The sequence below is a fragment of the Dicentrarchus labrax genome, unplaced genomic scaffold (assembly GCF_905237075.1).
Source record: "Dicentrarchus labrax unplaced genomic scaffold, dlabrax2021, whole genome shotgun sequence".
NCBI lineage: Eukaryota > Metazoa > Chordata > Actinopteri > Moronidae > Dicentrarchus > Dicentrarchus labrax.
Genome location: NW_026136705.1, coordinates 23,860,466 through 23,885,944, shown reverse-complemented (window position 1 = coordinate 23,885,944; position 25,479 = coordinate 23,860,466). Strand labels below are relative to the sequence as shown.

The following is a 25,479-nucleotide window of genomic DNA, read 5'->3' as shown; positions in this document are numbered from 1 at the left end:
TAAAGCAATATCAAGATGGATGTCGCTGAGAAAGGAAAGCTGACACACACCTTAAATTTGCATTAATTAGAAGGGAAACAAAATGTGGACCGAAAACCCCACTATGATGAATAAAATGTGACAGTGATGGTGTTGATTGCTTGTACTTGCTGCCACGCACTCATGCCACACCATGTAACATGGATGTTCCAAATAATACAGTAGATGATTCGATAAACGAATACATAGCATTACTTTCTATAAGTGTAGAGTCTTAAAATTGAAAATAATACTTCTCTTATTGAGGCTTTTGTACAGATAAATATTGATATGTACGTCTTTCTTCCCTTAGAGATGATGGCTGTTAATCCACTGTTTGGCACAGTAATTGCTCTGATTTTCTTTCTTCATAATTCATTAATTGCTCCCTGTCGATTAATTATTCCAGATGATGAAAACGCTCCAGAGACACTGTAAACGCTGTTTGCTGTAAACGCCTCTATATATGGACACCAAAGCAGATTTCAAAACAAGGACGGCTCCCTGCTTGGTGCAGACTGAGCTACTGTAAGTGCCAGGATGCCACTAACCATTTTTAATGAGACTTCTTTTCATAGGTTCTCTCTGCCTTTAGTCATTCTGTATGTTCAGAGAGAGTTGAATTTATAGTATAATTACTCTTAGTGTGTCCGGTTGTATAATATCCCGAAATAAACTGATACAACAGTATCCATGAAATCCTGCATGGATACAGCCACTGGTTAGTAGAGAAAGTACTCAAACCCTTATTATTCAAATATTTTTATTGATTTTTCAAATCCTTTACTTAAGGATTAATATCAAGATGTAAAACAGTCTATTACAGGAAAAGGCCCTACATTAAAAGTTTTACTTAAGCAAAAGTAAACTGGTACTTAAACATATCTGCTTTTAAGATAGATTGACCAAATCAATTACAAGTATGAAATCAAACTCGCTATGTTCAAATTTGTCTCTTAACATTGCTGTTGCTCTGACATTCTAGAGAAATTGAGCTTGCCCACCATAACTCATCATGCACAGGGATTTGGTAATTAAAGAAAGTACAGCAATGAACTGTGTTTCCCTAATGCTCTCAAATTAGTCACTGTTACAAGCAGGAGTACTCATGGGTACACCGTGTTACTCCATATTGTACTGTACATGTGACCGACTGACCTAAATCTGCTCCACTGCCTCTCCATATTTCAATATAATCTGCCATTTAATACTCCCATTTCTTTTTTAGTCTTTTTAGTATCTAATTGTTCAAAATATACCTAAAATCCAAATCTACACATGAAGCATGGATTCTAAAAAAAGAACCCAGTTACATGCATATAAATAAGTTTTAATATTTCAATCATTCACACATTGAAGGTCAAGTCTTCTCACTCACAACTGCACCAATGAACTTCCTAGGTAGCTTTCCTCAAACAGATCTTTTTTCTTAATCAGTGTGGAAAGCAAAAACCTGCATATACATTTTTTTTAATTTCAGTCTGATATGTGCAGTAACCTGCAGTAGCAGTGAACATGAAGCTGTTCATTATGAACAAAACTTGTCTCAAATATTTTATCATGTGTAACGCAGTAAAAAAACACTACATCAGTGGACAGGAGTAGAAATGTATTTGAGAATCTCATGCCATGCCATGTCATAAAATAAATCAACACACTGTAGCTCAGAGACAGGTTGTCTTGGATTTTCGTTTGGTGAGTGACAGTCTTTGGCATGAGGGGAGGGATTTGGAGGCTTGGCCCAGGATCCGGAGGGGCCAGAAAGCCAATGGGTATTTAAATAGCTGTAGATCCCAGGCTTTGAAACATGTCATTCCAGTTGACAAGCTGCCGACTGAAAGACTAGCTCCCACCGTTATGAAATTGTTATGTTGGGAAGCCCTTCATCCCTAATGGGGATATTGCATGAATTCATGAAGAGCACAGTTAGGAGAGGGTTGAAAGGAGGGAAGAAAAATCAGACTAAAAGACACCAATTCTTCTTTAGAGGCAATTCTCCAAAGGGACACAGAGTTGAAATGGGGTACATGTTTTTTAACTGCCTAGCACCAATGATAAATTTACCTGTTCTGCGTTTGCACTGTGGTCATTTCTATAAATAGTCTGGAGGCAGAAAAGTCTGAATAACTCGTAGTCCATCCAGGTCATCTCATTATTAATGGTGAACTACAACTTTGGCAAAACACATTTCATGTATTTCTTTCTACTTTTGGTTTGACAACTTCCTGGTGGCAGATGTGTGTGACCCAGATAGCTTCACATAATGAACTGGGGTGGCAGCATGCAAACAAGAGAGTCATATCAACAGAGGCCAGACCGGGAATTCAGAAATATATGTGTTATTTGTTTGTGTTTTGTTAATTTCCCCCTTCATTAGTTCTGTTTTCTGGTTAATGGCCTGCTCTGCTACTATTTCTACCTGCTGGCAGAGAGAAGGACTCCAGTTGTAAACCTCTAATGAGTCAATATCAGTCCACTGCTGCCAGTGTACCTTGGGGGAAAACAATTTAGCATTCAGTGCAGTCAAATGCACTCTGAGTTGTCATAGATTGATTCATCGTTTGATATATTATTTTTTCTCTTCCCTAACAACAATAGGTAGTGGAACAGAATATGGTCAAGTCAGTCATTTAAGCAAAAAGAAATTTGAGATTCGGAAAATCTAAAATTACTGATCTCAACACCTATCTCAACACAGAAATGTTTTAACATTCCAGTGGTCATTGTAAAAATACCGTGGGGGCAGGGGTCATTTTGTTACAGCTACCTACCAAAGGAGAGGTTTAGGCTTTGTATAGGAAGTGACACAATCATCACGACAAAGTCAGAATCCTCTTTATCATCTTTATGATTACACATTCCAAACAAACGAAGAAAAACTAGATTTGCCACTTATTTCCACACATACTGTACAGCAAACGTAGTTTTAAAATGTATAACATTTTTGTTTTACAGTCTTGTTTTATAGTCTTTCTTTCAGACTAACTACATCTCCTACAAATATGTGTATGCTACTAAATTACTAAATACATTTTTAAGGAAATGTAAATTCTGCCTGGAATATATTTATTGGCAACATGACATTCTTAAACTGCACAGACAACATAAAGAGGTAGTTTGGGTTTGAGTTTGGCATAAATAACACAAGTTTACGTGGACTTTTTAAAATATTAATTAAGACCACAATGTTCCCCTAACCTTAACCAAGTGCTTTGTGCTTGTTTAGTTTAATTGATGAAAACGTAATCTGAGCAGGCATTACATTTCTTATAAAAAGCAATTGCTGATGCAAGTTAGTTGTATTTGAACATTGTTTTTAGGATACAGGGTTGTTAATGCAGACCTGCTTAAGAGGCAAAAATAAGTGGTTAAGTTAAACTTGGACTTAGCCAAAGAACAAACATTTAAATACAATATGATAAATAAACAATAAAATGCAGCACACCAACATATTTGTAAGTACGTTCACTTTGCATCACTGACACAGCAAAGCTGAACAATTTCTTACCTACAACATTTGCATCTCAATTGAAATCAGGTGCAATCAGCTGTCCCAAATGACCTAGTAATGAACTTAAAGAATGAAAAGAGGGAACAAAATATCTTAACCTTTATGTACCAACAAGCAAATGACTACTGTGATTATTGGGATGGGAAAAAATGACCACATTACCAACTGATTGCATTGTCTCTCATTAGCTCGGGGGGGAAACACACTCATTATAATTGAGGGCTGTCATCAGAGTTGAAATTAGCTCCCTATGTTTTCTTCATCTCATGGTAATGAAAACACTATTGCATAATTGTGGAGACTCAAACATTGAAAACCAATTCATCTTGGTCTTGGGAAAACATCAGAGACTAAATTAATTCTTTTGTATAGTGGGTTTATGCATGGAATGATTGCTAATATAATTAAAATTTGGTTAAAATGAAAGAAAAGTCACAAACTTATTGCATGCAGCGAATTTACTGCTTGAAAGGTTTGATAGCAATACAGTGTACATGTACTGTCTCACATATCTCTCTCTCTTTGAGGTAAACCATTAGCTGAAATGGAAATAAATAAAGGGGAAAAGGAGAGAAAAAGTGTATTTCCAGTAAGCCAACATGCACAATAGCAGCACCCTGAGGCTGTTTGACCTGAATTGGACGGAGCCTTTATTAGTATCACTGATAACACCTGTGTTTACCCCACTATTTCATATCAAAATGGCTGCTGTGAAAAAGGTCTGTTGATGACTTATATTTGTTATTGGACCAAAATGTTTAGTTAGTGTAGTAAGTTTAATTATTCAGAACTCATGTTTAAATAAACTGCATCATAATTGCAAAAAAATCCAACTTGAATTCAAAGATGATTTTAAGCAGCAAAAAGTGTGTTCAAGTTTTCCTCGCTTTGAGAAAAAAATCTAAACTAGAAGTTTAGACTGATGTGTAGTTAGGTGTTGAAGGTGCTACATTCATATGAAAAAAAACTGTCAAAAGAGACTCCCACGCAAAATACTTCAGCCTTTGCCACTGAAGCAAAGTTGTGACCTCTAGAGAGAAAAAAAATAATGAAAGATGAAGAGTCTTCTAAAGGCAGACGTTCACAGACAGAATTTAGATGAAAGATAAAACTCAGATAAAAGGGATGAACCTTTTTCTCTTTGACGGAGAAGAAAGAATAAAAGCAGTGTTCTCAGCGAACATCCCTGTCTTCCTCTTGTTCCTTTTGTGTTGTATTTCAAGTGTCAGTATTCTGCAGCATTGATCTGCACATATGTATGTGGAAAGAAAATTACTCACACCTGCCAACTCCTCAGTGAAACTGAGAGGAGACCATACATTGTCATTATTTTACCCATGATGATTGCCATTTGAAAAGTTCATACTTTATACTTGCTGCAACTTTTTGATCCTCATTTATGCTCAGACTTCTGTGGAAGTGGAAAGTTTTACAGCCGTTTCATCTGCATGCACCACTTACTGTACTTTATACAATGCACAGTTCTAAACTCCAAACAGGTTGTCCGACATGTTCTCACATATCAAAAATACTGTGGTTTACGCAAGGGGTCACACTTGCAGAGCATGCAGGAGGAGGAAGACTAAAAAGTCCAAAAAACAACAAACTACACCGATCAACCATAACATTATGACCACTGACACTGATTCACTTAGTGAATAACACTGATTATCTGGTTTTCATGGCACCTGTCAGTGGGTGGGATATATTAGGCAGCAAGTGATCATCAACACTCAAGCTGATGTGTTAAAAGCAGGGAAAATGGTCAGTGTAAGGATTTGAGCGAAACTCAACAAATTGTGATGGCTAGACGACTGGGTCAGAGCATCTCTAAAACTGCAGTTCTTGTGGGGTGTTCCCGGTCTGCAGTGGTCAGTACCTATCAAAAATGGTCCAAGGAAGGCAAAGCGGTGAACCGGAGACAGGGCCATGGGTGGCTAAGGATCACTGATGCACATGAGGAGCAAAGGCTGCACTGTACTGTAGCTCAAATTGCTGAAAATGTTAAAGCTGGTTCTGATAGAAAAGTGTCAGAACACACAGTGCATCACAGTTTGTTGGGTATGCCGAGGTGGTCATAATGTTATGGCTGATCGGTGTATAACTGTGATTGAAACGAAGGGCAGAGCACAGGTATACTCTAGGACCCTGTGACATCACTCACAGGTGTGGTCAACTGACTGTAACTTTCATGTATGGAGGATATAGGTAAAAAGGAAATAATTACACTTCCTCCCCTAAAACCAAAGCCTAACAATAAAAGGAAAACCTCCCACTTTGAGTTACTTAAAACTGTACATTGTTCATGTGCCTCTGAAACTTTCCTTGCAAGGTCACTGCGGTATTTGGGCAGGCTAATGTTGGATGTTAGTCCAGGGTTCTGTGTCATCAGTGGGGTTCAGTTAGGCCACATACAGCCTGAGGGGGCTGTCTCCCCCAGTCCCCACATCCAGGCAATTTAAAAGCTGTATACTCATGGGATCATCAGGCAGCAGCTTGCAGGCCTCAGCAAGGGCTGTGAAAGGTCTTAAGATTACTGTAACTTACACTGCAGGTGTAGGGGAAAGAGGAGGATGGATGCTAAAAATGTAATCAACGCAGAGCTTGTTCCCAGTCTCAATCTATTAGCGGGAGCGGGGGCTTGGTAATTATTTTCTTTCACTAAATCCGCTTCACTAGGGCTGTGTGTGCAAGTGCAAATGTATTTATATTGTGTCTGTGGCATGGAGGATCTGATTATTCCTTGTATTGTTGTTGCTGACCCTTTATTGAACAAACTTTATGGATCCTATAGGCTATCATGTAGTTCATGACTATGAAAGCCTCGAGTCTCCATTAGTCAGAACTTTTACTGCCATTACAGCCAGAACAGCATGCAGGTAGGTGGCAGTTTGACTGGGCTGCAATTTGTAAGGAACCACATATTGTGTTATTGAGCATGAAAAATGTAGCAGAAAATAATAAACTGCATTGACTTGCTGTTATGGTATAGCTAGTACATTTTTGCAATAGATAGCTTGCAAAATGTCTGGGGAGAATCAAGTTAATGGAGGTTGTTGAATGGGACTGAATGTTTGTTGTACAGATTATAAAGCCCCTATAAAGCCCTTGAGGCAAATTTGTGATATACCATGGGCTATATAAATTGACTTGATTTAAAGTACATTTACTCCAAGCCTGGAGTGTTGACTCCTTCATTTTTGGTTTAATTTATTAAATATATAAATGATCAGTTTGATAAATACCAACAAAGCAAATGACCCAATGATTCATGTGTATAAACATTATTAGTACTTTTTCTTTTTTCTCACACAACTAAAGTGTAATAGGTCAAAGTTGATGAGGAAGTTGGTGTGCACCTTGCACAGTTTGATTAACTATTATTTTGCTTGAAATCAGTTTGTTTATAACCTTAATGACTGTAATGATGATGCATGTTTCATTTCCCATCTCACTTGTTTGTCTCCACAGATAAATCACCAAAATCTCTTGCATGATATGAACATAATTCTGTTCATAGATGAATAAAATAGATATAATGCATTAAAAAAAAATCATCGCACACACACGACTGCCCCCACTAGTGGAACACCCAACAAGGTGAGACTAAAATAGTTATTGAAGATAAAGCGTATTGCTGATGTTTCAGTCCTAATGATTCAGCTTTTGGCTGCTTTGAAAACCAGCTCTCTCAGCTGTTTCTGTCTCTGCCTCTGTTTCCTCTCTTAAGAGGCCACTGTCACTGTGAATAATATGCGACACCAAATATGAACCCTTATTTATGAGCTCCAGGATATTTAATGACAATGACTTCAAACCAGTAATAAAGAATTTCTGTAAAGTGGGCATGAATAGTTAGTACTGAGAAAATCACTAAAATACGTCAAAATATAACAGCTACAACTCACTTAACACATAACCAAACTCATTACAGCCTTTGTGCAGTGCACTTTATGCTAATTAAGTGATTAATTAGAACTGATTGAGACCATAAAAACAATCTTACAACCTTATTTTCAAGCAACATTTTAAAAAACAGCTGTACCTGCTGAGTAAATCAGCTGCAGTGTGATGAAGAACCACTCACATCATAATCATTAGCGCTCAAAGGAAAGGTGTAAACTGTAGACAGTGTCATTACTTGTGAATTGGGGCCTCAGCAGGCTTTTTCACAACACTAATTATCAAAACAGTAGCAACAGTGTCAATAATAACACACATACTGGTAATTTTTATAATAGTAAGTATTTACGTGGTTCAAAGAGGAACCTCATCCAAAGAAGGAAACAGGGCAGTCACTGTAGCCCATGTAGCTACTAAACCTGCATGTCCCTGTAAGTTACACTCCTCAGACTGATGGGTGTCTCTTTGAGAGTGAGTAAGTAAGAGTGAAAGAGAGTCGGATCCAGAGAGAGAGAGGAAGAGATATAGGCCTGATGTGTATAGTGCTGATGTGCAGTTTGAGAAGCCAGTTCTAGACGATAGGCTTGCAGACAGACAGGCAGGCGGGGAGTGAATCCTACTGTACTATTTCTCCTTCACTGCTTTGCCAATAACTTTAGTGTTGCAATGGGTTTCTCATTTAGTCAGTGCCAAGCTGCACAGACTCTGATAAGACTTCCTGAGCACACACTGATCCACTCTGCTGAATGTATGGTGAGGCAAACTGGCAGACAGCTTGCCTGTACTCAAGAAATCTAGAGGCGTCATTTTAAATCAGTGGGAGTTATGTATTAGCCGAGAAATGTGGGAGTCACTTTAAAGTATGAATCATCACTTTTTGCTGCTTTTGATATGGGATTATTGCTCACAATATCAATAACAAGTTCCCAAGAACAGTCCCATATGGGGTATTAATTTATAAATTAAAAAATGTTGTTTAATCTATCACTCTGACCATGATATTTCATTCATGGTCTGCCATGACAGCTCACAGCTGATCAGCTGATCGACTATCCGCTGACTCCTCCAATCCATAGCACCATATTTAGTCAGTGAGGTCTTGACAGCTGATTCTCTTACTCTGCTGTTGACCTAAGTTACTGTACGTTCCCTCAACCCCCTCCTGCTGTTGTTTGTAGACGGATGCTGTTCAAACTATTTTGAATAATGGCTTTTGTACCATGGTTTTATATTTATGGTAATATGTCTATGGGTTTTTTATTGCTCTTTCTGCTGAATATCTCACATGCTTCTCCTCATCCTCAACAGCAAAATCCCTGATGTCAAATATAAAAGCGATAAGTTGTTCTAATAAATGCTGCTACATTCTTTGACACATCTCTAACTTCATTTCAGCATGTAACTAAGGATTGATTTTAAGTTATAGGCCTTAAGTTTTATTATTTCAAATTCCATTTTTCATCTATTTATGGTTGGCATTTTTTCGGCAAAGCCATTTCAAACATGGATGTTCAGTAATTAGCTCTATATATAAAAGGGGTTTCAATATTACTGGCAGAGTCCGGCTTTTCCGATTGCGATTACCTGCACACCCTCAATGGATTCACAGGAATGATGATTGTATGCATGTACTTCAGTGGTACAATTTGTAATTTCATCTTATTTATAGAAGCCTTTCTAGTTAGCTCTCCCACAGTCAGATGTGTTAACGTACTGTTAATTCAAACCACAAAGCTGCAGCTTCACATTTAAAGCATCCAACCAGTGAAACATGAGGTTTTGTGAAGCAGCAACAGGAAATGCAATCTCAGAATATGGAACTGATTGCCAATCGCAAAAAAGGCATTTTGTAGAAGAAGGCTAAAATAATTTACTTAAATTTATTTCTTACCTGGGTTAGTGACTCCCGTGACTCACTCGTCATACAAAACACTGTAAACTGTTTTAAATTTCCTTATAAGTTAAACATACTGAAAATATAGTATGCTCAATATTAAAATTGAGAAAGTTAAAGGTTTAAGTGTTTTCTGTCACAGCAGTCAAAGAAGAAATGCTGGATGGACTATTAAGCTCACAGTAAGCCGATTTAAACAGCTGCCAACAGCGATTATACAATATGGGGCTCTCCTGTGACTTGTGTCACCCTTCCAAGATTGGCTCAACTCTCTTAGACCTTGCTGCCCTCAGGAGCAAAGAGTGTCCATCAAATTCATAATTATCTGGAAGGGAGGTCTATCACCATCGCATATTAGCAGCACAGAGACGGCATGGCAGTAAATAATCCCATCATTTCAGCCAGGGGAGGTCAGGCAGACATAAATTTAACACAGAGCACTTTTACATCCTGCAGGGCATTGTAGGGAGGTTTCATCATCTGAAGGATTGATGATTTGGATTTCCCCTTCCCTCCCTCTGTCTTTTTGCCAGAGCCAAGAACTTATCCAATAAGTACAGGAGAAAGTTTTGGCTTTTTTGATTCATACACATCTGAATTGCAGTGGATGTTTGACGGCTTTGTTCCTTTGCATTTCTCCACTGGATTTCTGAACAAATTGTTCTAGCGAGCAACACCTGGCAAATCAGTTTTGATGCCATACTAGGACAGGGTCATGCTCTGCTATTAAGGAATGCCTTTTTGTCAGGTCAGAAGTGAATGATATCCACTGAAGGTAAATGTTTCACACATACACATGTGTTATGCATTGAAATAAACAGCATAAACTATCCTAAGTCTCGCAAATTGCAAAAAAGTTCCACATCATTTTTGTTACTGTATTTCTGCTGGCATTGGACAGCAAACAAGATCTTCTTCTTTTGTCATTTTCCTAACTCTGGAAAGCACTTAATGTTTCTTTCCTGAAGTGCTCTATAAAAGAAATATTGCTGCACCACTGGAAATAATGGCATCTTTTGGAAAGTTGCTGATTTTCTGTAGTAGAATATATACAATAGAAAAAAACACACTTTGACATACTTGCATACAGACTTGCACACTTCCCTACAACATTTTTTGTTTTATGTTATTTATTTATTTTTTTTACCTTTTTGAGAGATTTCACCCTTTAAAATGTCCATGACTTTTTGTCCTCTCATGCAATCCATTCCCTTTAGCATGACGGGGACTTTCTTCTCTGGTTCTTCTTCTCTCAGTTTGTTTTCCCCTGCCTGACATCTATAAAGTCTCAGCTCGGAGGATGCTCTGAGCAGTGGAGAGGAGCTCCGTCTCCGGGACATTGGGCGTCCATGGTGCGAGCAGCTTCGGAATCACTCACTTAAGCAGCTAACATTTCAAACGGGCAATAAAGGGAGTCCTAGTCCCTCTAGAACAATAAAACAGTGTTAGAGTCAGGGGTGGATGCACCGTAATACAGACAGATATTTCTCTGCCACTGTTGCAGCTGCTGCGCTCAGCAGAATGAGAGACTGAATCAAAGGACATTCACTCCAGCAAAGAAAGAGGGTGATTCACTGTACGTCCAGGTGTAACATTCACTTTTTCACCATGGCCAGAGGATTAAAGGTGTATCTGGATAGAAAAGGAGGTCATAAGGGCATTAAAGTAATTCATGACCTTAATCAACCTCTGTCAGTGCAGCAACATTGGCTCTTGCACAAGTCTTTAAAGTGCCCTTAAAATGTCCATCTCCTTTACATGTAAAACAGTAGAATTAATAAAAATTCATTTTCTTTTCATAATATGTTACCCTCTGTATAGATTATTGCGGGGGCAGAGTAAGTCCGAGAGAAAGAGAAAAGAGAGGATTGTTCTCTCCATATATGACAAGATGTAAATCAGCGTGGGGGTGTTAATTTCTTTCTGTCCTTCTAGAGCAGGGACAGGGATGACAGCTAGGTGATGATCCCTCATGTCTGATCCATCTCACGCCTCATTCCCCTCACAGGAATAACATTGAACAGGGATTTAGCCAAGACCTTGACTTAACTGCCTGCTTGTAGAGAAGAGTGCACATTGTCTTTGTTGTGTGGGTGTGCAAGTCTTCATGTTGTAATACGCAGAAGGGTTGCCAGTGTTGAGACGTGTGTGAGTGTGTGTGTCATTTTGTTTTTCTTTGGCTTTGTATTTGCATATGTATTCATACCTGACTGTGAGTACATGTCAATGAACAGCAGATAGCTAAGGTTCAAAGCATGGATGGCCCTAACACTGATATGCCAACATCCTTGAAACTGTCTTACGACCCTCTATGAAGTAAAGTAAACTAGAACACCCAATGTGTATTCATTTGCAGCTCAAAATAGTACCCAAATAGGGTTGATTAGTGACGTTTCCTACTACACAGCACAACTTTTTTAGGAAACCATTTAGCCTGTATTAAAAATTAAACAATATATTTGTGACCCATGTCTTTACTTTGTAACCAGTGAAATCTGGGCTGAGTTTTGCAGATGGTAGGACAGTCAGAAAATATTGAGATATATTGAGATAGATAGATTAACTATTAAGTCGGTTTTTTTTTTTTTCATGGTATTTAAGAAAATTAATATAGAACAATACCGGCCTCTTCCTTTAAGGTATTTCCAACATAGTCACAAATGAGCTTGATGGCAGAGATTTTACCAACTCTTCATACCTAAATGAAAAATTGGTCATATGTCACAACCTTTGGTTAGATTAGGAAACGATCACATCCTTGGTAACTCGCATTAAAGCTTTTCTGGCGACTCAACACCTAGCTGTACTTTTTTTCCCTTTAATTTATCACCCATCTGAAGGTCTCAAGCTATTTGAACAAAGCACCAATCCCTTTATTTTTCTCGAGATGTCAGTTAATTTTTCTTTTTTGACTCCCCATTTTTTTTATAGAATGCCAATTTTAATACATGGAGAAAAAAGTATGTGATAAAAACAAGTCATGTTTTTTTCCTTACTGAAGTCCTGCTCACTGTGCCAGTGTCAAGCACTCAAGATGAATAGAGAGTATGTAGTCTTAGGGGTTGTTGAGGACTTAATTATGGGCCACCCTGAGCTTTTCTTTGAGATGAGATGGCATGTTGCACACCAGGAAACCCTTTGTTAGTTTGTGTGTCTGTACATATGCATAAGCATGCAAATATGTGCCTTTTTAATATGCACTTTAACATAGAAAACCCCAGCAGGGCACGTTGTCTTTCTGTTGTAGCCTAGCTGAACCCTTGTTGACTTTGCTGCAGTGACAGTTGCGCTAGAAACTTTAGATATGCTTTGGCAGTGCTCCCCACTGCTACAAGTTTGGAACCAAAAGGTGATGCTAGGACTAAACTTCTGGAGAGTCTCCATCATATCCCTTCATTTTGCATTCATTAGCTTTGATAGTTGTTGGAGGAGATTAGGCAATGATATCCATTCCCATGTACTCTCAGAGGGGGGCTCCTGCTCTGCAGTGATCGGGCAGGGACATCACCTAATGATTTATTCATACGAGAGAGATTTTTTTCATATTTTGTTCTCTCATCACCACACTTCTGACTTGCACGTAGACCTCGCTCCCTCCCGCCCTCCTGTTAGCGTCTCTAATGCTGTCATCAGGTAATACTAAAAGCAAAGGAGGAACACGAGAAAAGAAAACGAAAACCTTGTCGTCTCCCTCTCTGTGCCTGGTGCTTATTTGCCTGCTCTCCATTTGTATTAAGTCCCTCACAGCATGTGACAGACGTGTTTTGCATAATCACTGATTTCAAGTGTGAATAAAAAATGCTGACTGCTGTCCATGATTAATTTGTGGTCTCTCATTTCCTCTCCACATCCTCATCAGGCAGAGGCTTGCAGGAGCTAGAGGCCCAGTCTCATGAGCTCTAATCCTATAGCAAAGGAGGACAAGAAGTTCCAGAGCGTCTAAATGAGGATGTTTACCTTTTGTTTTTGTGTGGTTGCAAAGATTACTTGTAATTAATTGGACCCCCTGCACAGAAAAAGCTGTCAGACAAATTACGCAAACAAAAAACTAACATTTCTTAAATGAGTAAACACTCAAGGACACACATACACGCATAGACAAATACACACATTATCTATCCCTCTTGTCCCCTTTTCCTCTCCTCCCGCTATAAAACACACAAACACATTAAATCCAGTTTACAGCTAGTGTAATTGAGGTTAATCAAATGTCTTTTTTTCCGTATCTGTGTGTTTGCTCTTGTAGGCAATGCATGCACCATGTCAGAGTACAACAGGCTGAAGAACATGCTGCTGGATATGCAACCTAAAGTGTTGAAGACTGGAGAGCAGAGCCAGCAGAGAGACATGGAGGAGAAGAGAGCACTGGTGGACACCATGTTCAAATACCTGGATGTGGACCAGGACGGCCGGCTGGTCAGTGATGAGTTGGAAAAGGTGGGCATCAAAAACACAGATTTCAAACCTCATCCAAGATATTTGCAGGTTGGGGATAAGAATGTTATTTGCCCTGAAAACTATGGCTTATTGCTGCCACCATGAAAAACAACAAAAAGTTGCTACATTTCTCGGAACAAAGAGAAACTTCTCTTGTTTTAATTAGTTCCTTTACACTTAAAATGTGAGTCTTTCTCCGCTCATATAGGGTGGTAATTGATCTGATGTTTTCTTCTTTGTGTGTCTCGCACCAGAGTAATTACTGAGTGAGTGACATGTGGCTGGAACATTTAATCATCTTGTTTAACAATGAAAAATGTACTGAGGTTATCTCCTCAGCAGGGTCTCACGGTAAACAGAGGGGGAACTGTAGAAAGGATTGGCATTGACATTTGCAGGGTGAGGAAATGAAATTATTGTGGGCATCATCTGGTATCAGGAAATGGGCATCAAAGATGGGTGTTAATTAGACTCCTCCCAACCAATGCTGTGATCTCAATGACTTTAGCCAGAATGCAGTGAACCATGTTAGAGTCATTGCTGAGCACAGACCGCAACAGGAAGAGTAAATTGTCAAATGCTTCAGTCTTAATGTCTAACATTTTAAATGGGCTGTAGCTCTTTCTTATTATGTGGAAATAGAAAGAGATTGGCTGTATGCCAAAGAAAAACAAGTTTATTAGAAGCTGAAAATGAATAAGTGCAACTTAATATAGTTTCAAAATACCAAAGTAATTAATCTTTTGTCATCTTACTGTGGTTGTAAAGGACAACATGCTTTTTCGCCTTTTAAAATGAAAAAGATTGAGTGATTTTTGGCCTAGTTCTAGTAGCAGAAATAAATAATAAAACCCTTTTCTGGCAGAGCTGCACTAAAAGATCCAACAAAAGATTTTGATCAATCACAGCTGGCAATTACTAATGCTGACATGTTGCCAGGAAATATTTAGATAAGATGGCCTTATCCTGTATGAATTCATAAATTCAGTTTAACAGAGATAATGCTTTTAAGGATCAAAGGAATTCAATGATGAACTCGGTCATCCACCCAGACTTTCTCCACTATTGGATCTATCTTTTGTCACAGATGGTCTTAGAGGGTAAAGTCCTGCACTTTGGGTATGAAATATTTTATTCAAATGCCCAAGGACAGATCAGTCTGTGTCACTGAACACATGGCTGCAGTCTGCTGTAGGCAGCAACAAGAGGAAAAAGTTACATCCCTTAATCTGCCATGTCACATGTGCAGCTCCATATAGAATCAATTGGAACAGATGAGCAAGAGGCTATATTTTTAGGCTTGGAAATCATAGCTTAAGGAATTAAACATGGGACATGTTGCCCTAAAAAACTTAACAGAGAATAATCAGTCTTTCTTGAGGCTCCAGTGTAACTTTTCGGAGGATCTATTGTCAGAAATGGAATATAATATTCAAATATAATATATATATATCTGAATATTACTACTATTCCATATATATATTTCCACATGTTTATGTTATTTACTGTGCTTATACAATTACCTTTTTTTTTTGCAGATATTTTTTTGTGATTTCTTACATTTATTTCTGACAGTTGCCACTAAAGAATACACACTAAATAAAATAATTAGGTCGTATGTCTACATGCTCCATAACTTTTGTACAGAAGCAACAGCTTTACTAGTATATAATGCAACTGGAGATATTGAGCACAAGCCAGATCTTCTGTTTATCTCCCTAAACTTTTGAACATAACCTATTCAAAGATCGTTCCCCTGAGAAAGGTGCGCCACTAAAGTGGAAGAGAGGTCTCATAAATGACAATGACAATGGAAGAGAGAGTGGTGCGTCTTCCCAGGGTAACATCTTTGAATGAACTTGTGTAGTATGCACAAGTCTTTCTAAAATGGCAAGCAATCAGGAACAGCACTTACATGACAGATTACGTATTTAAACCACCCCTTTTAAACAGAATGAAATCACTCTCAGAATGAGTCAGTTTCTCAGATTCTGGTGTTTCTGCACATGAGGCGTTTTCCCTCCGCTGAAAATGTTATTCTCATTATTGGTTGAATATAAAGCCAATTTTAAACATTACTTATAATTGCCTCTATGTTCAGGTCGGCAGTTTTTTTCAAATCACTATTGCATCTGCTGGAAACCCAAATGATCACTTGTTGTTGTAACAGCAAAGTTTGAAAGCTTTCATGAGAAGGCTATAATAAAGGTTTGATCACTACTGTGCTGTATCTTTTTATAAAAGTAAAATTTTGATAATGTGCATAACTCATACTGTATGTAAAATACAGATTTAATTACATGGATGAGTCTATGATTCTTCAGTACATTAAGAGATAGGCTTAGCGCAGTTGTTCATAGTCATAAAAGTGCCTTAGCTATCCTATTAGAACAATGCTTAAATGTTAAATGTGTGTGGTGTCTCCCCTTTGAAAATGTCAGATTTACATTAATACTGAACATGCATAATGTGGTTATATCCTACAGCATACAGCTTAGAATAAAAACGACGAAGGCAGGAGTTTGTTTGGTTTGTTATATGATTGAAAGCACCGTATGTGTTTGTGTGTGTTAGATCTCTATGAAGGAGCACCTGGAGGACAGCCTGCTGGAGTGCACCATGCAGGACCTGCTGCGTTATGACGACTACAACAACGATGGACACCTCAGCCTGCACGAATTCTACACAGCTTTTCGTGAGTATTTAGTCTTTAGTATGTGCTTTTCCCACTCTCCCTTTTCCTTTTTCTTTATTTTTCCATCTCATCCTTATTTTCTTTCTCTTCCCTGTGTACAATCAGAAAGCAAAGATACAAAGTATTTGTCCCAGAGACCATATTATCCTGTAATACTGTATCTCCTACTTTAAACATAATATGTGTCTTCTTTTAAAATATAAAACAGTGCATTTCTACATGCTGTACCCCTACCTGTCTACATTTTCTGCTAAAACTACATGCCCAGTTTGCACTTGAGCACCTTTTGATTAATTAGTTTGCTTTAGTTGACAAACAGTGCAATACATATGTCACCCATGCTTTTATAAACTAAAAATACTCAGCTTACTGTTGCCACTCTTTAGAATCTGGTGACCTCCCATCCAGTCAGCTGCTCTCTCCACAGCAGCCATCAGGATAAAAGTGTTTCAGCCACAGATAAATTGATAATTGCACACTAGCCCATGTGCCCAGACCCAGCCATGATTATGGCATCTGGAACAGCTATAATAGCCTTTGGGGTTTAGGCTGAGCGGCAGCTGAAAGGCAGGTTCCACCTTATTAAGACCAATAATCACAATTACACCGTTAATGGTACTGTAGCATCAGCATCAAAATTGCTGGACACCATGGCAACCTGCTGCAACTTCTGTTTGCAAACACACAGTTTTTATTTTTCTTTTTTCTCTTTCATGTCTCACTTCAAACTACAGTGAAATAACTTGGATCTGGATCCAAAGTGGTGATAAAATCTGATAAAGTTGATGAATCCAGCAGTTAGCTGTGGCAGGTGGCCATTTCTAAGGCTGTACCTTCAGCTTGTGCAGGTCCATTAAGCCTCACAACTAATTTAGCCTCCTAATGACTGGTTTTAGTGGGAACCGTCCTGCTATTATTCTGTTACACTCCCCTCACCTTCCAGATGGGCAGTGATCAGACATCGCACAGTATTTATCTACCTACAGGCTGGCCTGTGGGGTTCTAGGCCATGTTTGTCAATGCATTTTATGTTTGACAAGCAGTTGAAGAAATGGGTTGGGACCAATAAAACAAGCTATTGATCAGATGACACTCAAGGTTAACTGTTAGGCTGCAGAAAGGCAACACCAAGAGGGAGTAATTATTTTTGAGTGGTACATCTGGTGTTCTGGATAATGTTGATAGTGTTGAACTGTTTAAGTTTTCATGTAAGTGTGTGTGTGTGTGTGTGTAACTGCAAGTGTGTATGTGTTTTCCTGGGATGCACTCAGTGCTATCCCCAGTGAGTAGTCTGTGAAGCAGAGCAGCCAGGAATCACAGGTGTGTTTAGTAGGCTGGAAATTTACAATATGGGCATACGCTTGGAAAATAGAATACGAATAATAGACTGAAATAGACAGAAATTATGTGAGAAGGTATTTTGCCCTGGTTGATATTCTGCTGTCAAGCCAATTGTTAGAACTGATCTGAGGCCAACATTTGAAATAAAAGCTTTAGTCATGTTTTAGAGACCAAATAATTCAAAGCACAGGTGTAGAAAATAATACTAGCAATTCTTCTTTAGATTTTATGGTTTTCCTCTGTTGATACTTTCTTTCTTCCGCTTTGATGTGAGAATCAAAACCCTCTGGCCCTTTCCCGAAAAGATAACTCCAGCTTCATTGTTGCTCCCACAGTCACTGAACTTGTGCTGCTAAGGAACGGTAATTGTGTTGTTTTGGTCCCTTTGCTGTCTTTGCTTTATTTAATGTATAAACCTTGACAAGTACATCGCTTTACAAAGCTCTGCTCTGTTGCCACCCAAATCTATTTTTTATTTTTTACAACAAATTGAATTGAGGGGAATATGCTTGGAGAATACTCCTGAGATTTTTTTCCCTTATTCTACGTTTTACAAACCCAGCAGGTTGTTTTTATGTACTTTTTTACTTTTATGTACTGCCTCATTGACACCTTTGTTGAATAGATTTGACTTAAACATCTATTTCTTTCTCCAAGCGTATGGAGAGATTACTGGCAAGTACAGGGAGACGGCAATCACATTTACGATTGTGACTCATTTTGTCTAATCCAATCAGTACAATGATGGAATACTCTTTAAGTCCTTGATTATCGGTTTTGTAAGTAACCAGCAGTATGTAGTGTATAAGTATAGTAAGAAAATGATGGGAAGAAATTATCCTTCTAGGTTTGGCAGTGGTAAGGTTTTCTTCCACAGAAAATCCGAATGGAGGATCTAACTTAGTTTCTTCTTTTTTACTTGTGTAACTGTTTTATATGCCCTGAAAACTCACTTTACTAATGACTCACTTTACTAAACCGTGTATTTATAGTATTTATAGTATTTGTCAGAATACAGTTGTATGCAGCATGTAACCCTAAAATATGAATTGTAATCGAGGTGCAACCAATGATTATTTTAGTTATCGATTGTCAGAAATTAGAGGGACATGTCCAACACAAGTTCACAGAAGCTAATGTGACATCTTCAGATTGCTTGTTGAATAATATTCAGTTTACAGTGATAAAAATCCTCCTCCTCACACACAAGTTAGACACAGAGAACATTTGACATTTTTGGTTGATAAGTCTTGATTAAACCATGATCATGATTTTCTGTCAATTAACTATTCAATTAGTTGATTCAGCACTAAATACTATTTCTTGTCTTTTTATATTGTTTATATATATTGCAAACCACACCAGAAATTCTGAGGTTTACTGCCAGAAAAACAGCGACTTCTTTTTCTTTTACAGCAGGAGTGAGTAATCAACCTTCTCTTTGCCATGGAGCGTATTGCAGGACAGAGATAACAGAATAATGACTTTAAATCATCTCTGTGGTTAGCTAATGGTGGATGGTTTCGCAAGGTTCTATTTCTTAACATTTATTATGGTGTCAAGGATGGCTTGTACATGAGCCCTTTGTATCCAAATTAGAACCACTGTAATTAAACAGTAATAAATGTGCAGGAATTTGCCTCGAGGACGTTGGCGCTGATGCCAGAATCAAGATAATTCACAATAACTGTTCGGTAAGAAGCTGCCAGGTGAGCAGCTTTGTTGAGAGATATCTGAAGCCTGCAGATGTAATATATACGGTCACACAAGGTCAGGGCTCCTTTGTGGATACATGTGTATTATATAAAGCTGCCCTGGGGTGATACATGGACTGCGTGTGCATTATGTATGGTAAGTAACCTTTTGTAAATGTGCAGTCCAAGTTATCTGCGCTCCATTCCATAATATTGGCTTTTACACCGTTTTGTGGACTTTCACCATGACCTGCACAGTACATGTATTCATTGAATAAACCTTTAATAAACGATGTGTCCTCATGGCTGCAAGATAGAGAATGCAGTTTTGGAAATCAACACAGTCAGAAAAGGGAAGATTTTGATCATAGAACAAGGTGATAATTCAGTATTATTTATTATATTGCAATATATTTAAATTTTCTATCAGTCATCATCATTACACCAGATAAAGCTGAACACTGTAAGTGGAATTCATAACTCACCCACAGCAGGATCGAGATACTACCGCAGCGTTATTGGCTGTTACCCTTCAATTTACCACCATAAAACCAGAGGTGTGATTATGGTCGAAACCTTTAAAAGTTGTGTGTTGATACTGAAACTTTGGGACTGTTGGAGACCCTCTAGATCCTGCAGAGACCAGCATGGGAGAAGCAGAACAAAGATAAACATTGATGCTCATGAATTCAAGCTAACGCTCTCACCATTGTCAGCCCACTGGTTTGTTTATTTCACCATACTCCATGATTGACTCTGGGTCATCAAGCCAGCAAATTGGGAGAGAAACAGAGGGAAAAAGAGGACAACACCAGAAGAAAGCAGACATTAGAGAAGAAAGCTGCAGGGCAGCAGCAGAAAGACAGCAGGAACATGTATGAAGTTTTAAAGAAAAAAGATGCTTACCATGTTCTTACTCTGGCAGGATTTTTAGACTACACATTACTGAAAGAATTGTGGTTCTATCTTTTATATTCTCCCTGGAAGTTATCAATCTTAGAGCAGCAATCCAACTGCTTTTTCATTAAGATTTATTTTTCTGTTTTCCAATTTAAAATGCTTGTACAAGTATTTTGATAGCTCCAAAATTGATTTCAGGGTTGCTGAATTCTTTATCAGATTGATTTATAAAGTTTAACTTTGTTCATCCGACTAATAGAGGTTTACTCGAGCACGTAACTACAAAGTTGTGGACCTTGTTAGTGTATGTTAACGAAACTATTAGTTATTAAGGTGTAGCGCAATGAGCCAGTGGTCCTGCTTTTAATTTATTTACAAAAACACACAACTGGTGAGCATCTAACTAGGACCAGGCTAGTTTCCTCTTTTTCCTATTGTTCTTCTAACTTTTTCCCATATGCACTTCTTCCCTTTCAAGCTTGTTCTCTTTTATTTTTTCTCAACATTCTTCCTCCACTGTGAGTCTATTTGTTTTCTATGACTCGTGTTAATAGTGGAATTATATGGAGATGCTCGGCTGCACTGGCAGGGCCACTCAGCAGGTCTGACTAATTAATCAAGAGAGTGAAGTAGCAGAGATGGAGAGGGAAGAGGAGGTAGGAGAGTGAGAGTATCATGTGGAGAAAAGGGGACTCTGAAAAGGGTGGGGGAGGAAAGATTAGAGCCTGTGGTGGAAGAAGGGAGAAGAGCCTCTCCGGGGGGGAATAGCCAGTGGGAGAAATTGTAGAAAAAAATGGAAATGGAGAAAAGAAAATTAGATGGTTGCAATTGGTGGGGGTCAATAGGTTTGTAGTTGAAGAGAGTGGTGTGTGAAGGTTTGTATGTCTGTTTTGAACAATGATTTGTGTTTTTACTTTCGTATTTGTATACCTTCTGTATTTGTACATGGTGTGAATGTTTTTGTGTGTGTGTTGTATTTTACTCTTACAGTCTAAAGAAAGCATGTGCATTTTTTTTACATTTCCGATGAGATAATCAGTTATTTAAATGTGAGAAAAATATGCATGTTTTTTTTAAGGGCAACATTAAATGAAACTATATAGAAATGCTATATAGTATGGTCTAATTAAATATATTTTATTCAGGCATACTATTGGAATATTCATAGAAATATAGACAATATTGTCATAGATAAAACTGTGTTACCCCAAGTGGAAAATTTGTTTGCACAGTGTCCATTGTCCATGCCTCTGGAACATAGATGTACCTAAACACTACATGCATTCAGAGACACTTTGATGATTTGTTCTGGCACCTTTCTATCAGAACCAGCATTAACGTTTTCAGCAATTTGAGCTACAGGACCTCTTCTTTAGCCAGCCTTCTCTCCCCACGTGCATCAATGAACCTTGGCCACCCATGACCCTGTCACCAGTTCACCACTTTTCCTCCCTTGGACCACTTTTGATAGGTACTGACCACTGCAGACCAGAACATCCCACAATAGCTGCAGTTTTGAGAGATGCAACTTGATGGCCCTCGTCAAAGCTGCTCACATCCTTACGCTTGCCCCAACACATCAACTTTAAGGGCAAAATGTTCACTTGCTGCCTAAAATATCCCACTCACTGACAGGTGCCATGATAATGAGATAATCAGTGTTATTTTCCATTGTGTAGATAAAAAAATAAATAAAAATTCAGGCATTACATTTTGTTCAAAATGTGTTTGCTGTTATACATTTGTTTTATTTAAATGTAATTTCTAGGCGACAGGGATTTCATTTCAGTTATTTCAGGACAGGTTTTAAATATAATATTCATAGATATGTTTTCATTAAGGTATAATAACTTGAAAATAAGAATCGTGGTTTTTTTTACCTTGAAATGAGCTGTTTTTATCTACAAATGCTGCCATCTGTGGATGCCAGCATGTTGAACTGCAATGTTTCCACAATAGCCCAGAATGGACAAACCAAAAACTGACTACATAGTGTGCCATAACAGTGCAGGTCAGTCAGTGCAGAAAATGCAGCAGATAAACAGAATCAAATATTTTTCCTGCTGGACTTCATTTTACATCCGGTATGAATGAAGCTTTAAGACAAGCCTGATGCCTCTGCAGCAAGATAATATCTTTTTGTTGCTGCCTTGTAGCTCCCGTCAAGGTTCGATCTTTCATGTTTCTCAAGTTTGCCCTTAATCTGCACAAATGATCTTGCTGAGATCAGATATCACTTTTACAACTGGAGCCTGTTGTTCTCTGACAGCCAAGTGGATGAGAGACCTCCAGCTAAGTCCTTAACAACAAAGTGACTTTGAACTGGAGGTCTTGGAGGTTCCCTCTGCACCCACACAATAGCATTCCCTCTTTCTTCTCCTATCCTCTCTTTTATATTGTTTCCTTTCCATGTTTTCTCAACCACACTTCGTTTCTTCATCCCTTCCCTCTTTTTTTGATTTTTCTCTCACGTTTTTGCAGTTATCTCTCTTCCCTGTTTCTTTCTCTTTCTCCTCCTTCCCTCTTTTTTCTTTTTCCCTTTCTTTCCTTTCATCCCCCTTCCCACTCTCCCCTAGCTACTGTCTGATGCCTCATTACCGCTCAATGGACCTTTGCAGCTAATTGCCGGTGTGTGTATAAGGGGCTTTCTGGCACCCTCCAAGTGTTGTCTCTATTCCTGGGTAATTACCCAGTGTCAGGTAGCTGCAGTAACAGGTAAAGGGCTGTTGGGACTTTGGTCATCCTTCTTCCATGCTGCTCTGAGAGAGAGATTTTTTTTTTTTTTTAACCAAATATTGTGTAGCTGTTTGTTGTTGTTTAATTACATGATCCATGTTTCTTGTGATCTGTAGTTGGTTTGATTTTGCAATAATATTGCTGTGAATATATTAATTTGTTCATTATCATCTTGCATCTTTGATTAGATTTATTTCCCGTGTTGAAGAGCTGTTGCCACTTACAAAAACACATTAGTGAAACAGTGTTTGGCCAGACGCTTTGCTGACACTGTTTGTAGAAAGCAGCAAATAAAACAGCTTCCACTGACTAGATATAGTTAGAATTTTTGGTTCTGCATAATTACCTCACAAATACATGCACTCATGTACTCACTTATGTACACATGCATATGCATTTCACATACTGTAACACACAAATACACCTTACAGCAAGTGGTCATCCAGCAGTCTGTTCTGAATACAATAGTGAGAGATGCCCAGTGAGTCGTCATGGCAACTGTGGCTGTCCAAATCATTTATTTAGTACAACACTTAGCTGATGCAGCTAATTCCCGAGAGGAGAAGAGAGGAGAGGACAGGAGGTACTGAACACTGATAGTAAAGAAGAGGTCCAGTAAAGTAAGCAATATGAAGCATGCGCACACTCGACAATTAAGAATGTGACTTGTGTGGTGTGAGGTATAGGACTACATTATCTCAGAGTTTAAATGCTACAGTCAGGTGAGAATCTTTTGTACATAGAAGGGAGAAATATTAAAAGCAGAGGAAATGACATTCAGACAGTGTTTGTTGGGGCACCGGAAATAAAAAGAAGCAATCATTTACCGTGTGCATCTAAATGAAAAAACATGAGCACTGTCCTCAAGGGGTATCTAGAGGCAGTGGGCCATCAATCTATTTTATATCACTACTACCCTTATTGTGCACAGCGTCTGTGCAGCACTTCAGTGAAACCCTTAAACCTCGACATACATCCTTTGTAAACATCATTGTACCCAAGTATTGACATCCCTAATAGGGAGTCTGACCTGGGCATTTATACCCTTTACTCTGTGTCAGTAATAAAAGGATGAAATGCCTGAGAATGAGCATTGGCCCAAACTGCGGTGGGCCGTCATTTTGTGATTGGTTTTCCAAGCATTAACAACTGCTGTCAGATGTTAAGATTATTCTCCTTTATAGCCATAAGTTAATCGATATAGATTTTTGTGTTGTTGTTGTGATTATGTTTTCAAAAAATGAGTGCACCCTCCAGTGTTGTCTCTGTAATCATGGGTAATTTCAACAAATCTCTAGTGCACACCCCATAGCCTTTACATTTACACTGTAGTTCTTGTTTAGTGGAATTTTTTGTTATGTTAGCAGGTAGTGATTTAAAGTCTTTCTCAGTCACACCTTAAACTGAAAATAGCCACTGCTGAACAAACATCAGCCAAACCTGCGAGGGAACTGTATCTCAAACTGTACTACAAGCCTACTGTGCAGTGGCTAATATAGATCTGTAAATTAGTCTGACATATGGAGAGAGAGCTGCTCTGTTACAATGTCGCCAATTACACAGAAATCGAAGCTGCTGATTACATTCAAAATACACCTTAAACACATCTTTGTAAGATATAAACAGCTTTTTTCTTATTTCTGTGGTTGTACGGTCAAACGTCACAATACTTCATTATTGTAAGTTCTTCAAGCTTACATTCAAGTTTCATAGCAGAAAAAAACTAACTTTACCTGACTAAAATTAATCAGTAAGAACATCAAATACAGTGCAAGATGTCACATATTGAGGAAGTAGATATCGTTATCTGTTCAACTGGTAAAACTTACTCTGTTGCTCTTACTGCACTATTGCATTTGCTCTCTCCAACTAGACTTAAAAACAACAGCTAGATGTATCAAATTCAGACTCTGAGGGATATTGAAACTATTTTTAGGAAACGTAGTAAATTAATAAATGAAGTAGATGAGGCAAGTTGAAGGAAAGTCAGTTCTTACAAAGTGAGTAAAGCAAAAAAATATTTAACATCACAGATGGATGATGTATAAAACTGTAAGAGTTGCATACAAAGTACGTTAATTAAATGAATATTAAGTTCAGTTGAGGTTACGATTGTACTGCTTGTGCAATAAGGTAATATTAAAATAATCAGCCACGGGCATAGTGCATCCACAGACTGGGTCTTAATGTGTCCCATAATTCATATTTTATCCATTATATAGTCACCAACAGGATATTTGAGTGTTTTGTGTATATATTGTTATACTCTCCAGTATTTTTTAGTTGTAAATCTAAATCAAGCACCTAAATTGGTACAATCTCAGCAGGATGTCTTTGTTGAGAAAGAACA

General features: G+C 38.2%; 1 protein-coding gene across 2 annotated transcripts in view; it reads left to right on the top strand.

Moving 5' to 3' along the window:
• The window catches only part of fstl4 (follistatin-like 4), a 200,365-nt gene that overhangs the window by 120,544 nt on the left and 54,342 nt on the right, over nt 1-25,479 (top strand). For both annotated transcript variants that reach the window (XM_051400620.1, XM_051400618.1), the window contains exons 5-6: nt 13,573-13,763; nt 16,338-16,458. In XM_051400620.1, coding sequence (XP_051256580.1) covers nt 13,573-13,763; nt 16,338-16,458 — 312 coding nt within the window. The remainder of the gene's footprint in view (nt 1-13,572; nt 13,764-16,337; nt 16,459-25,479) is intronic.